The sequence below is a fragment of the Lissotriton helveticus genome, chromosome 6 (assembly GCF_964261635.1).
Source record: "Lissotriton helveticus chromosome 6, aLisHel1.1, whole genome shotgun sequence".
NCBI classification, from domain to species: domain Eukaryota; kingdom Metazoa; phylum Chordata; class Amphibia; order Caudata; family Salamandridae; genus Lissotriton; species Lissotriton helveticus.
The window spans coordinates 931,889,535-931,905,000 of NC_136067.1; the positions used below are offsets into that span (position 1 = coordinate 931,889,535).

General features: G+C 48.6%; 1 protein-coding gene across 1 annotated transcript in view; it reads right to left on the reverse strand.

Moving 5' to 3' along the window:
• Positions 1 to 15,466, reverse strand: part of MTR (5-methyltetrahydrofolate-homocysteine methyltransferase) — a 454,402-nt gene that overhangs the window by 47,978 nt on the left and 390,958 nt on the right. Inside the window, exon 31 of the mRNA XM_078648574.1 lies at positions 1,442 to 1,634. Coding sequence (XP_078504700.1) covers positions 1,442 to 1,634 — 193 coding nt within the window. The remainder of the gene's footprint in view (positions 1 to 1,441; positions 1,635 to 15,466) is intronic.

The window sequence follows — 15,466 nt, forward strand, 5'->3', positions numbered from 1 at the left end:
ACTCAGGGTGCATCAAAATCCACTGCATAATCAGCTCTTCAATAGGGCATGGGGAATTAGACAGTGGGTCACCTTGATGTCCTCAAGACTTGTCAGATGGAGAGCGGCGAAGTTGGTATGAGGGCTACTTGGACTTCCTGTGCTACTTTTTCTTATCTTGACCTACTCAAAGACTTGCGGTGTGACAAAGATCTGTTGCATGACTTTTGTCGGTGCTCAGGTATGTGCAGTTTGGTGTGGAAGTCCTGGATCATTTTGGGGTTCATTGGGGCACATCCCCCGCACAACCCCAAAACCAGAAGGATGCCTCATAATGATCGGTCACAGACAACTGCGGCAGTCCCTATAAGGTGTAAAAACGTGTAGTCTTAGAAATGGTCATGTTACCTTTCCACACTAGTAAAATTTGAAAGAAAAAAGCTTTGCATCTGACAAGAAAATAATAGAAGCTACCTCCTAATTTGTGCATGAATACATAGAAAGGAATACAATTGGTGGCACATATATACAGGTCCTGTTGTCACTTCTGGGTTGGAGCAGAGTTGACACATTAGCACACAACATTACTAATGTGCGTACATGAGCACTGCTAAAAAATCTTCTGGATCTTGTCTGGCCCCCTCAGGAAGTTTTAAAGGTGAGAAATCTGCGGTTAGGAGTACCCATCAAAATCTTTTGATCCAGTGTTACGAAACTGTAAATAACAATTGTTTGAATGAGAAGGGAGACTTCCATACCAACAGTCTAACTTGTATTAAATAAACAATAACCAAATAGCTTAGTTACATACTTCATATACTTTGGACTAGAATAGCTTCCAAGTGGCACCATGTCATCATTAGTGTTATCTTCAGCCAGTGTTTAATTTGTAAAGGAATATGTTCTGGGGCCTACATTTTTGCTGAAAAGCCCAAAGTCGGCACTATCGAACATCGGGGTGCAAATGCCAAGTCTGTGGGGTTTTCATTCCACCTCATTTGTCTTTAGCCAGCACCAGAAAATACCTGCCTCTTTATCTCACTCCTTCAGGTTATTTCTCATCTCTACTTTGTTCCTTTGTTGCTATTTGTAACTAATATTCTGTCTTTCTCTTCCTCCTTTACCCTTTTTGTGTTTTTTCTCTGTGTTGCTCTGTATCAAAGTTCGTTGAGGAAAACGAAGTGCCAGTCTCCAAAAAGAGTGCCTGTGGGCCCTACCTGTAAATACTGGCTCAAATTAAGTACTTGTTACAGCCAACGGCAGCAATTAAATCGGGACATAAAGGTCCAAAAGTACAATGAGAAAACCTAAATATAAGTATCAGAATTCAAGGGTTCTTTAGGCTAAAAATCTAGAAATGCCTCACGGCGAGTCTCATGACATGGGACCAATTGGCAATAAGTACTAGCAATCAATGAAAAATAAGCAATCATAGTTGGCCTGTCAGTGACAGACATATTACCAGTTTTCTCTTCAATGTTTGCCAATTTCCACATAGTCAGTTTTTCTGTGTGGTCAGGCTGGCTTGGGTAGCCTGGCGCAGGTCGAATGCCCTCGTAGCGGATCTTGCGAAGTTCAGCAACATCCAGCTGTTCACTGCTGCAGTAACTCCAGAACTCTTTTCGAACCCTTTCGTGGAGCTCCTCTGCAAATGCCTTTGACATAAAAGCAAACATACGCCAAGCAATTAATTGTGGGTGGCTGTTAATACACTTGAGGTTTTTTGCTAAAAGTCTGCATAATAAAAACAGTACTCAATAAAGACACTTCCTGCTTAACCTATCTACATTCATCAGTGGACTTAATCCCCTTTGGAAAGACCCTATTTATTTTATTTTGCATGATTTATTTTGACATTTTTTCTTATTTTCATTATAACATGGACTTTCTCATAAATACAATGCTTAAAACTCACACATAGATACACAAACAATACAACAATAAATACAAAATCACAATACAATGTGCAATAGGATTGCCGCCACTCACCATAGGACATAGGATTGGCCCCACTCATCAATCAGTATACATCACTCATACACCACTCCCATGAACCCGATATACACAAAGATTTGAAAAATTCATAGAACAAAAAATCTGTAACAGACAGCAAAGGAACCATTCTTCTTTAGCCTTCCATTGCGACATGTACTGGCTATTTTTGGAAATCTGGTCAACGCATGTTTCAGTGGAACACAAATAATTTACGCCACATCCTTCAGGACCTGACACTCTGTATTATTTAATTCACCAAATTCAACAAGCAGGGGAATCTAGTGATCTAGGACTGATAAGAGAGAATTCCAATTATTCATAAGTAATCATATAAGGCTCGATAGGGGTAAACAGTGCATCCTAATTGTTCAACTTCCCTGTCATCTGGTTCTAGGGTCCATTCAGAAAGCAGAGTACAAACAGCAATAACACCCATCTTGGAGGTAAACAAAAACCCAACCTGAGGGGTACCTCTTCTCCTCCTGTGTGGTCTCCAACCGGCGGCCTTGAGGTCGGTAAAATGCAGCGGCTCTCTACTTAAATTATAACTTGTGGGAGCATACCATTTATTTGCATTTATTTCACTGTATTGTGGTAGAAAATAAACAACAGAGAAATACAAACCCTTTCTTCACCTACTTGTTTTTCTGCAATCACCTCATAGCTTTTTCCTTGTTTACCATTTCTTCCCCTTTCATTAGGTAAGCTCATTTTTACTCTTTAATCATCACCATCCCAGCATCTGTATATTTACTATGTGACTTTATCCTTACCCTTTATTTCTAAATAACTAATGTGGTTATCTTATTTTTTAAATCATATTTCCTTTGCCAAATCCCCTAAACCTAACTATGTATATCCCTAAACCACCTTAAACCCTTACCCTTAACTCCCTACCATAATTCCTTACCATTACTACCTTAACGCTTTACCTTTAAGACCTTGACTTTAACCCCTTACTCTGTAATCTTGACCACCTTGCCCATAAACCATTACCCGTAAAAACTTTGCCCATTTCACTTAACTTATTATCCCTAACCCATTGCTTACCTACCTTAACCTCTTACCCTTATTCACATGCCTTCATCTATAACCCAGTCCTCTAATCCTTAACTCCTATTCCTACCCTTTAACTCTGCGGATACACCTTCACTCTTTACCTTTAACCCCTTATCCTCAATCTATTGAACCCCTTACTCTCTTAACCTTTACCTCACCCGTGGCTCTTTCTCATATTCCTTTACTCTTAACTCATCCCCTAACCAGTTACCCTTAGCCTCTCACTCCCTTTCATTAACAGTTATTCACTTACCCTTTACCCCCGCCCCTTACTTTCTATTCATACACCATTATCCCACTGCCCTCACCCCTTACCCTTAATGCCTTGCTCTTAAGCTCTTCCCCTTCGCTTTATCCCTTACCAGTACCCGTTTACACTTCACCCCTTAACGTCTTGCTTCTTTACCGTAGCCCCTTACCACCATGTCCTATTCTCCTTACCCATAAGCCCCTACCCCCAGCCCTTTACCAATATCAATATCCTTAATCGCTATCTCCATCCCATTCACCTCTTACCCTGAGCCCTTGCCCACGTTTCCCCTAGCCCTTTATCCCAATCCATTACTTTCAATCCCTTACCCTTGACCACCTATGTTTAGAACCTAGCCTCAAATCATTATCAATACCATTCAACCACTACCACTTACTCGTAACCCCTTACTTATACTTTTATCCGTAACCCCTTTCTGTTAACTTTTTATCTTTGTAGCCATAACCCTTTACTCTTATTTTCATTTTATGACTTGTAATGAGCTGGCAAACGATTAGATGGTCTACAATGAAACTGCAGCCTATGAGGAAATACCCATGAGGAAATGGCATGACGAGGGACTGAATGCAAACAAATGGTATATGATCACTAATTAGTCAAAGAACAAGTCTGACTTGACACTGAAGAGCACTGTACTCCTAATTTTGATACATGTTGTTTTATCATATCAGCAGAATGGTGAGAAAACAGCTGCAAACACACAGGTGCCATGGTGCACAACGTAGACTTGAGCTTTGTTAAAGAGAAGAACAATTATTTTACAGGTTTGTTATGGAAGCAAGGAGATCCAGTTCTGTGTCCGGAGGAGGACACAGAGTGAAGGTATTATTTTGTCTTAGAAGCGTGCAAAAGGAGAGTTTCCGCCACACACCTCGACAAGAAGCCATAACCACAAAATCGTTTTTTAAAGGTAGAAGAGAGAAACAGTAGGATTCAAAATCAGACTCAACATTCGATTGATTTCCATCAATAACTATAAAGAAGCTCATTTTCAAAATGATCCTAGGATGTAAGATGTCTTTCACAAATCTAAATATACACAGGCACTGGTGCATGCTATTACCTCCCAGCAGATGGATACTCATGGTAAACTTGGGTGAATTTCCCTTTTGTAACAGAAGTAGGGAAACCATCCAGTCATCATGTTTTGCTGTAAAAGAATGTTGTAGTGACCAGACAAAAGGGCTTTTAAACAAGCCATGAGGGTCTTTTCTTAGGAGAAAGACTAATGTTATTACCAAGGGCCTGTGCTTATAAAATAACACTTATGCTTTTACATCAGAAGTAAAGTGTGGGTTTATTGTTTATGCAGCAAAAGTAAAGATCACAGAACTGGCCTTTTGAAATTAGGCTCACAGCAGGGAATATGTATCGATTAAAATTACACAGAAGAGGCATATGAAGACTAAGGACCTTATTTAGCCTTTGGCAATGGGATACTCTGCCAACATGTGACAGATATCCCAACATCCATATTACAAGTAGTATAGGCTACAATTCACTTGAAATACAGCAGATGGAACTTTTGGCAAGTTTGTGACAGAGTATCTTTCTAATTAAGGCCCCAAGCTATCCACCCACCAAGGAGTTAAGGCTATGGAGTCCACCAGGAAGTGGCATAGGTGAAACCCACCGGAAGATGTAATTTCCGGGCATAACCTGTCTGGTAAATGTTTAATAACAGACAAAAAAGTGAGTTCTCTCAATGCCACCAACGTCACAGTGCCTCATACAGTTTTTACCTTGGAAATTGCATAGTGTTAGAAGGGAAAGGGCAGGTGTATAAGAAAACATAAATTGGTCCTTGTTTATTTGGAATAATTTTTTCTATCTTCAATTGGATTAGTAATGTTGCCATATGTTAACCTAATGGTCATAAAAAGAAGATAAACAAAAAGAAGTGTGGACATAAACATAGGGACTGAGAAACCCTGCTTTTGGATTAATGAAACCATGATCCTTCTGAAAGTAAACCCGTCGCACAAGTTACTACTTGTGTAACGATATATCTGTAAGATATATTATAAGAGTATTAGATTCCTTACCTTAGAATATCCCCAGGCGTCAGACTGGATCCGGAAACTTTTGCGTAGCAGTACCCTTGCGCATCGGTAGGCGTCGTCTGCGGCTCCGCGTCCGTCGTCGGCGTCGTGGGCGCCGTGATGACGTCGTCGGAGTACTTAGACGCCGCCTCCGCGTGCTGACGTCAGTTCTTAGACACAGCTTTTCCGCGCCAGAAACGCAGAGCCATGTTAAAAACCAACACTGGTGCCATTGAAACTAGGGCCCTGAAAGGGGGTAACCCTAACCCTAGATATCGGTTCGCAGAACGGGGAGGATGGGTGGGTCGGCAAGGAATCTAATACTAACTAATGTCTCTTACAGATATATCGTTACACAAGTAGTAACTTGTGCATCTGAAAGAGACACGTTAGTATTAGATTCCTTACCTTAGAATAGATACCCCAGCAATACCAACCCCGGTGGTGGGTCTGCGAACCAATAATCACACCAGAAAGTCCTGGAGGACAGAACGGCCAAAGAAGCCATCCCTCCGGACTTGGCTGTCGAGGCAGTAGTGTCTTGCAAACGTGTGCAGCGAGGCCCACGTGGCTGCCTGACAGATGTCTTGTAAGGGCACTTCCCGGCCCAGGGCAGTTGTAGTCGCCGTGGCTCGGGTGGAGTGAGCCCGTAAGCCAAGAGGGGGCTCCTTCCTAGCCAAGGAGTAGCATGCCTGGATACACAAGATGATCCACCGGGATATGGTCCTCTTGTGCACCGCTTTCCCCTTCTTAGCGCCCACGTAACCAACAAAGAGTTGGTCATCCACCCGGAACTGGTGTGTGCGATCCAAGTAAAATGAGAGCGCACGTTTTGGGTCCAGTCGGTGGAGCCGCTCTTCCTCTTTAGAGGGATGCGGTGGCGGGAAGAAGGTTGGCAAGGTGATAGACTGCCCGATGTGGAAGGCCGTGACCACCTTGGGCAGGAAAGATGGCTTAGTACGCAACACCACTTTGTCCGGATGGACAGAAAGGAAAGGTGGAGTACAAGAAAGAGCCTGGAGCTCACTCACTCTCCTGGCAGAGGTGATGGCAACCAGGAATGCTGTCTTCAGAGTAAGAAGGCGGAGAGGACAGTTGTGAAGTAGCTCAAAAGGAGCGCACATCAGAAACGTAAGAACCAGGTTCAAGTCCCACTGAGGCATCACAAACGGAACAGGAGGGAATGTGTGTGTAATGCCTTTTAGAAATCTACTTACAATAGGGGACTTGAACAAAGAAGGTTGATCAGGCAGCCTCAGAAAGGATGAAAGGGCAGAAAGGTAGCCCTTGATAGTGCCCAGAGCAGAGCCCTGCTGGGCAAGAGAAAGAAGGAAGAGAAGAACCTCAGAGAGAGGGGCAGCAAGAGGATCCACAGCCTTTGCTGTGCACCATGCCACAAATCTGTTCCACCTGCAGGCGTATACCGACTTTGTGGAGGGACGCCTGGCTGCCAGAATGACGTTACAGACTTCAGGAGGCAAGTCAAATGGCCTCAACTGTCGCCGCTCAATCTCCAAGTATGGAGGTGGAGACTGGACAGGTTCGGGTGGAGGACCGCCCCCTGCTGCTGCGACAGAAGGTCCTCCTGAAGAGGCAGCCGAACCGGGGGATCGACTGACATACTGAGTAGCTCTGGATACCAGTACATTCGTGCCCAGTCCGGAGCCACAAGGACGACTTGGGCCCGGTCGCGCTTGATCTTCTTCAGCACTCTGGGCAGAAGTAGTATAGGCGGAAAGGCGTACAACAGTCCGCAACTCCACTCGCGATGAAAAGCGTCTCCGAGCGAGTGCCGCCTTGGAAATTCCAACGCGCAGAACTGATGACATTGCGCGTTCTCTTCGGTGGCGAATAGATCTAACCAAGGCTCTCCCCATCTCTGAAAGAGGCCTTGCGCCACGTCCGAGTTCAGACGCCATTCGTGATCCATCATGCACCGACGGCTGAGCTCGTCCGCCCTGGCGTTCAGAGAACCTGCCAGGTGTTGAGCCACCAGGGTCACGCCCTGGCGTTCCAGCCATTGCCCGAGGCGCAGAGCCTCCTGGCAAAGGGTCCACGACCCCACCCCGCCCTGTTTGTTGCAGTAGCACATGGCGGTGGTGTTGTCCGTGAACACCTGCACTACACTCCCCCTGACAGAGGGGAGGAATGCCTTCAGCGCTAGACGAATCGCCCGTAACTCCAACAGGTTGATGTGGAGCCGGGCCTCCGCCGGAGACCAGAGGCCTCTGATCTCCGCCTCTCCCATGTGGCCACTCCATCCCTGGAGGGACGCGTCCGTCACAACTATGTGCTCCGGTTGGGGAAGGGAGAGGGATCTGCCGCTGACTCAATCGCGGTCCGTGAGCCACCACTGCAGCTGTCTCGCAGTGCCCTCCAAAATCAGGACGTGGTCGGACAGGTTGCCCTGATGCTGGGCCCACTGAAACTTCAGGTCCCACTGCAGAGCCCGCATCCGCCACCTGGCGTGATGCACCAGTAGGATGCAGGAGGCCATCAGCCCCAGAAGCCGCAGCGTCAACCTGACCGAGAGCCGGTATAACGGCTGAAAGATGGGAATTAGAGCCTGAATATCCCGGACCCGCTGTTCGGGTGAATAAACCCGAAACCGCGCTGAGTCGAGAACCGCTCAGATGAAAAGGAGCTTCTGAGAGGGGCACAGTTGTGACTTCGGCACATTGATGGAGAACCCCAGCCTGTGCAGGAGATCTGCCGTAGTCTGGAGGTGGCTGACGACTGTCTGGGGTGAGCCCGCCTTCAACAACCAGTCGTCGAGGTAGGGGAAGACTGAAACCCCGAACCTGCGCAGATGAGCTGCGACCATCGCCATCACCTTTGTGAACACACGTGGGGCGCTGGTAAGGCCGAAGGGGAGCACGGTAAACTGAAAGTGCTCGTGCCCAACCGTGAACCGCAGGTAGCGCCGGCAGGACGGGGATGTGGAAATAAGCGTCCTGCAAGTCCAACGCTACCATCCAGTCTCCTGGGTCCAGGGCAGCTAGGACCTGAGCCAGTGTCAGCATTTTGAACTTCTCCTTCCGGAGGAAGCCGTTGACGTTCCTTAGGTCCAAGATAGGGCGTAGGCCCCCCTTGCCCTTCTTGGGTACCAGAAAGTAGTGGGAGTAGCAACCACATCCTACTTCTGGGCTCGATGGCCCCCTCGGCCAAGAGGGCCGTAACTTCCTCCTGCAGAAGTCGCAAATGATCCCCCGATACACGGTGGTTCTACGGCGGCATGGCTGGAGGAGTCGCCTCCAAGGGGAGGGAGTAGCCCCTTCGGACGATTTACAGCACCCACCTGTCCGAAGTGACAGTGCGCCAGTGGAGGTGGTGATGGCGAACCCTGCCCCCCACTGGCGTCACATGGGCCTGAAAGCACGGACTAGGAGGATTTTGAGGCGGACGCCTCGCCGTCGACCCCGACCGCCGGGACGGCGGTTCCCACGGCCGCCACCGCGTTGGGTATTACCTTGCGGAGCGTGGCTGGCAGCACGAGTGGGTACACCCCTTCCGTGGCCACGAAAGGAGTGAAAGGCAGCCGATTGCTGGCGCGGGGCCGAGAGGCCCAAGGACTTGGCCGTAGCCCTGGAGTCCTTAAAGCGCTCAAGCGCATGGTCTGCCTTGTCGCCAAAGAGGCGATGGCCATCAAACGGCATGTCCATCAGAGTGTTTTGGACATCGGCCGAAAAGTTGGCGGACCTCAACCAGGCGTGGCGTCTGACCGCCACCGTCGTTGCCATCGCTCTACCTAGCGAGTCGGTGGTATCCAGCCCACACCGGATAGAATATTTGGCTGCATCCCGGCCCTCCACAAGGGCTTGGCCGAGTTTGGCCCGTACCTCCGACGGACACTCTGGCAGCACTTCCGCAACCGTATCCCACAGAGAGTGGGTGTAGCGGCCCAAGAGGCATGCGGTATTGGAAGACCGCAGACCCAGACTAAGGGACGAGAAGATCTTTTTACCGTACTGCTCGTACCTCTTGGATTCCCTGTCCGGCAGCGCCGACGGGAATGCGGTCTGGGAATTGGAGGCCTGGATGACCAGGTTCTCGGGGTGGGATGGGTGGACAGCAAACATGGGTCGCCCGGGGCTGGGCGGTGGCGTCTGGCCACGTTCTTATCTACGGGCGAACCCGTAGTGGGCTTGGACCAAGTGCCCAGAAGAACGTCGGTCAAGGCCTCATTAAAGGGCAGCAGAGGCTCGGCCGAGCTTGACTGCGGTTTAAGGACCTCAGTGAGGAGGTTAGTCCTCACGGCCGCGACGGGGAGCTCAAGGCCCCAGGCCTTGGCAGCCCTCATCAACACCATACTGTAGGTTGCCCCCTCCTCCGAAGCCACGGAAGGAGGGGAGACAAAACCAGTGTCTGGAGAGGTGTCCAGGCCACTGGCATCCCCAAGGTCCCCTGCCCAGTCCTCATGAGACTGACACTCTCGGGTCAGAGGGTCCTCAGACCCCTCCCAATCCCCATCATCACCCATCTCCTGATACTCAGGGTTTTCAACCAATGGGGCCTGTTCATAGAAGTGAAACTCTCCAAACGACGTCTGGAGCGGCGCCCATCGGGGCCGTCCCAACGTCGGAACAGGAACAAAGGGGGTATCGGGGACGGCGCCGCCCGAGGACGGCGCCGGAGGCGACACCTGATGGTCCGACGCCGGGGAGGTCGTAAGGTCCACCGGCGACGATCCAGATCCAGAAGAAGGTCTAGGGTGGTCCCGCGGCGCCGGGCCCGAAGGCGCCGGTGGCGCCGGGACCGCTGGACCCTGCGGCGCCGGGCCCGAAGGCACCGGCGACATCGGGATTGGGGGGGCCTGCGGCGTCGGGGCCGAAGCCCCCGACCCGCTAGAGGCCCCAGACGGGTCCACTGGGCCCGAAGGCGCCGAAGAGCCCGTCGGAGGAGAGAGTTTCCTCATGGCCATGAGGAAGCGCTCGATCTCCTTCGGCGTCGCGTCTAGCCCAGGGACCGTAGGGTGTGGAGCTGGACGCGGCGCCCGTGACTCCGACGGAGCCGCGTGGGTGGTGTCACCCGAACCCCCGGCCACATCGCGCGAGTGTCGGCGGGAGTCCGAAGAGCGATGACGCCTCTTGGACTTCTTGTGCTTCTTACCTGACGACGACTTCGACCCGGAGGAGTGCGGCCTACTCTCGGAACTGTGGTGGCTCCGAGCCCGCGACCTGTCCCTCGACCTCCCGTGGGACCGAGACCTCTCGCGGCGCGTGACCGACTGCCGGAGTTCGAGTCGCCTGCGGGACCGCTCCCGCCTGGCTTTCGAAGAGAGGGCCCGGCAGTCGGAGCAGGCCTTGTCGTCGTGGTCGATGCCTAGACAAGTTAGACACAGGTGGTGAGGATCCGTGACCGACATCGTGCGGTCGCAATCTTCGCAGTGTTTAAAGCCAGGCATCCCTACGGCACCGATCGGAGTCGTAGACTTCGAGAAATGATCAAAAAATGATCCAAAAAGTTAGTCAAAAATTGACTATGGGCTACTGCTTTTTCCAGATCTGCGCTTGCTGGCGCGGAAAAAAGAAGAACTGACGTCAGCACGCGGAGGCGGCGTCTAAGTACTCCGACGACGTCATCACGGCGCACATGACGCCGACGATGGACGCGGAGCCGCAGACGACGCCTACCGACGCGCAAGGGTACTGCTACGCAAAAGTTTCCGGATCCAGTCTGACGCCTGGGGATATTCTAAGGTAAGGAATCTAATACTAACGTGTCTCTTTCAGATACTGAATGCATGACATTTCTCACAAAATGTAGGAAGCTGGCTCTTTATGTGATATATCAAAAATCTGATATACCCTGTAAAGAGTCCAGGGGTTCCTTTATGAGTGGACAGGGGCTTGCTATTGCAATCCCAAAACGCTCTGTTAGAGTGTAGTGTGGTCGAGCAGCCTTAGGCTTAAAACAGGGGAATCCAAGACATCTTAAAATACACACAATGGTCAATAAATGATCCACAACAATTTATGAAAAATAGCTAGTATCTTTATATATGTTTAGGCATCAGAAGAAAATTGTTCAGTAAGTACATTTTTGAATGGAAATATTCTTCAGTTTAAAAAGTCAACAGTACAATTTTCGAGTTCTGCAATGTTAACCTATCGGAGGAAAATCATATGCGGTTTATCGGTTCTTGTCAGTGACTCACAGGACCCTTCTACAGGAGTTAAGGTGAGTGCTGTGCAAAGTCCAAGGCAGCACCAGCAGAACACCACAAACGGCACTAGTGCAGCCAGGGGAAGAGGTGCCAAACATCAGCAGGTGCCAATGTTATCCAAGGTAAAAAAAGAGGCTGCAGGAGGGGACTATATGAAACCAACAGGTGGCTTTAGTTCTTGCAATGTTGGGGGATGTCGGGACACCTCTTCTCCTTGGGACAGGGCATCTGGGTGTAAATAGTCTTTGGGTGTCAGGTTTCTCCATCCGGAAACACTCACGGTTGAGAGGGCCTGCCAAAAGAGGCTGTAGGTGATGTTGGGGAGGCCATGAGAAGTCACTCCACAGTGGACTTGGTACCTTGAGGGCTTGGGGACCACGATGACACCATTGGCCGAGTTTAACATGGGATGGAGGGCTCATGTCCTTGTGCTTGGCGGAGTCCAGTTTCGACGGGGCTAGAGTTCTCTTGGTCTTTCCTTGGCTGCCTGAAGAACCAGGGGACAGTTCCAATGTCCCTCAGGAGGTTTTGGTTCATGGGAGAAGGCTGGTAAGACTCCCGGCCTTTGGGGACTCAGCAGCTGCAGGACAAGTCTACTTCTTGTGCAACAGGCAAATTCAGCAGGCTGGCAGGGTTGGTGTCAAGTCAGATGCGGGGTCTTCTGTTCTTGCTGTGGGACTCTTCTTGTCCGTCTTCTTTCTTCAGGTTTGATCTGCTTTCTTGTGCCAGGGCTCCCCAAAATGCTTAATTTAGGGGTGTTAGGGGAGTGTAGGGTAGTAGCCAATGGGCTACTGACCCTTGGGGTGACTACGCACCCTACATGACCCAACTGACAGTCTCATCATTAGACATGACTACCCTTACACTCCCCTGATTTGTGTACTATCTACAGACCCCCTTATATTATGCCGCGTTTTCCCCAACAGTTGGGTGAAAAAATATCCCATTTGGTGGTTAACCCTGGCAAAGTTCTACTAATTGGGGATCTCAATTATTTGGCTAACAACGAGATGGGTGGTACAAGCTCATCGGAGCTGACTGACTTTCTCAATGTAGTGAATTGTGTTCAACACGTGACAGCATCCACCCACATTAAAGGCCACACCCTTGACCAAGTCTGGACGTCCAAACTCATGGCATCCAATCTGACGGTCTCCCCTTGTACCCGGTTTGATCATTATTTAATAAAATCTTCTCTCACTAATCTATCATTAGCCAAACCTCAAGCTAAGGCAAGGCTCATGGTGAGGAATTGGAGCCGCCCAAATCTAATGCTTTCTGCAATTTGCTAGTAACTATGACCCCGTCTGAACAGTCCTCGATCAACAGACATGAAGAAAGAATTAAATCTTATTTAGTGGCTGCCAGTGATAGTCATGCCCCCTTTAGGTCAGTCAATACAGCTAGACGCCCATCGCTGATTTTCAGAAGATTTCAAACTCAAAAAACCTGTCCTACGCCACGCTGAACCTGAGTGGAGATAGAAATACTCTCCACAAAAAAATATATATATCAAATCCAACTCAAGCAATATAAAAGGGCTATTTTACAAACCTAGTCAACCTAGTTTTCTAAAAAAATATTGAGTTCCACAAATAAATCTAAAGAAATATTTGCAATTGTTGCTGAGTTATCCAATCCAGACAGAGTCACAGTGAAACCAGCCCCTACTCAAGCTTATGTGGCTCACTAGACACTTTCGTCATGGAAAAAGTCATTACTATCAAGACCAGTATCCCTGCTAACTCCCCCCTGCCCCCCCATATAGCCCAACCACGCTCAAGAACTCTCATTCCCTGGAGCAGTTTTCTACCATCAGCAGAGAAGTTTTTTTTAACCTTCTAATGAAGGTCAGATTTGGGTCTCCAGTGGACTGCTGCCCCCCACACATCTTAAGGGAAGCTTTTCTCACTTGTCCCGACCCTACTCTTTCACTACTGAACAACTCCCTCATGAAGGGGGTGGTCTCCAAAGCATTTAAAGAAGCAGAAATAGTCCCCATCACGAATAAACTAAGGGCAGACCCTCTAGCCCTTACATATTATCACCCTATCTCCCTACTCCCCTTATTAGCCAAGGTTTTGGAAGCCCACGTTGCAAACTGCCTCTGTTTCTTAAACAAACAGTTGCCTTTTCTTGACCCTCATCAGGCGGGCTTTCGACCCTTTCATTTTACAGAGGCAGTTATCTTGACTGTTCTAGACGAACTAAGGAAAGGGGCAGACAAGGGCATTACGCAGGCCCTGGTGTTACTCGACCTCTCCGCTGCATTCGACACAGTCGACCATGAACTCCTGATGGACCATGCCAGTAACGCACGGATACAGGGCCTGGCCCTTAAGTTGCTATAGTCTTTTCTTGATGACCGCACTCAAGCTGTTCACCTCACCCAATTCTCTGCCTCTAAAGTCAAATTGTCATGTGGGGTACCACAGGGATCTTCCCTGTCACTGGACCTTTTCAATTTGTACCTGTATCCTCCAAATCAATCCTTTGGCGAAAGGAAGGCATGCACTTGCAACTATGCTGACAATCTTCAACTGATCTTTGATATAGACAAGTCTGCTACCTCTGTCACTAACATCCAATCTACCATGCGACATAAGTAGCTGGATGAACAGTAACTACTTGAAATTGAACCCAGATAAAACTGAACTGATCTCAACTGGAGGGCCCTCAAACTCCTGGAATTCAAATTTGTGGTTGATTGAGGTGGGAAACCTTCCCCAACCACCCCAATCAACTAAAAGCCTTGGCATTTCTATTGACTGCGACCTGTCCATGAAATCTCAGATTGGGGCGGAGGTCTCTACCTGTTTCAGCTCTGGAAGATCAGCAGATTCCTTGCTCCTGAAGCTCTTACCCAAGTAGTTTTAGCCTTAGTCATTTCCCACCTCGACTACGCTAACTCGTATTATTCTGGCATTCCGGCATGTCAATCAAAAAGACTGCAACTGGTAAAAAACCAGGTGGCTCGATTAATCTATTGCCAGCCAAGATGGCAGCATGCCACCCCTCTTATGAAAATTTTACATTGGCTCCCGGTTGTCGAACGCAGTGCATTCAAGTTGGGATGCCTTACCTTTAAAGCGCTCCATGGTAGCTGGCCAGCTTTTGTTTCTACTCGAGTCCAGAGATATATCTCCACTCTAGATCTTAGGTCCTCCCATTTGAATTTCTTAGCTATTCCATCTTTTAAACGGAGGAAACTGGAAGGACTTAGATTTGCGGTCTCGGCCCCTCAATTCTAGAACTCTCTTCCTTTAGACATCAGATTGACAACATCATACCCCCAATGTAGTAAACTGTTAAAGACCTGGCTATTTCGGCAGGTTTATGAATGAATCACTTAGCAGCAGGGCTCTCTTGTCCATAGCACCAAGAAACAATGTGGTGTCGCACATATTTTTTAACAAAACATCACATGACCACTAGGGACCTGGTTAGCAGGAACCCAGTACGTGTCAGTCAGAGTTGCATCAAATACCAGGCACAAAGTGGGAGAGTACTGCAAAAAGAACCCAGCTTCTTGCACAAATTTTTCACATAAATCTGGTTTGTGTCTCAGGATCCAGATGTAGTAAAATATGCAGGCAAAGTTAAAGTAAAATCAACGGTACTCCATACTTTCATGTCTGAACAGTCCAAAAGGACTGTAGCAATAAGGCAGTCCAACTACCTTAGAGACGTCTTATTGGCATAGTTCTGAAAGGATGAGGATTCAAGTAAACATCAGGTCGGAAGCTTAGGGTAAACATACAGGGAGTCTGGGTGAAGATCCAGGTTCCATAGGTGAACTGAGACAAAAGCACAGGACAGCGGTAAGCGTGAAACAGGAGTGGGAAGCAAGGTGCCAGATTGGAAATCAAGGTGCCAGATACTTTCCAGCTGGTGGATTCAACAGAATACCTGTTTAACACCTTGGGTGCTATGACTTTTCCCCTCCTGTGCTGA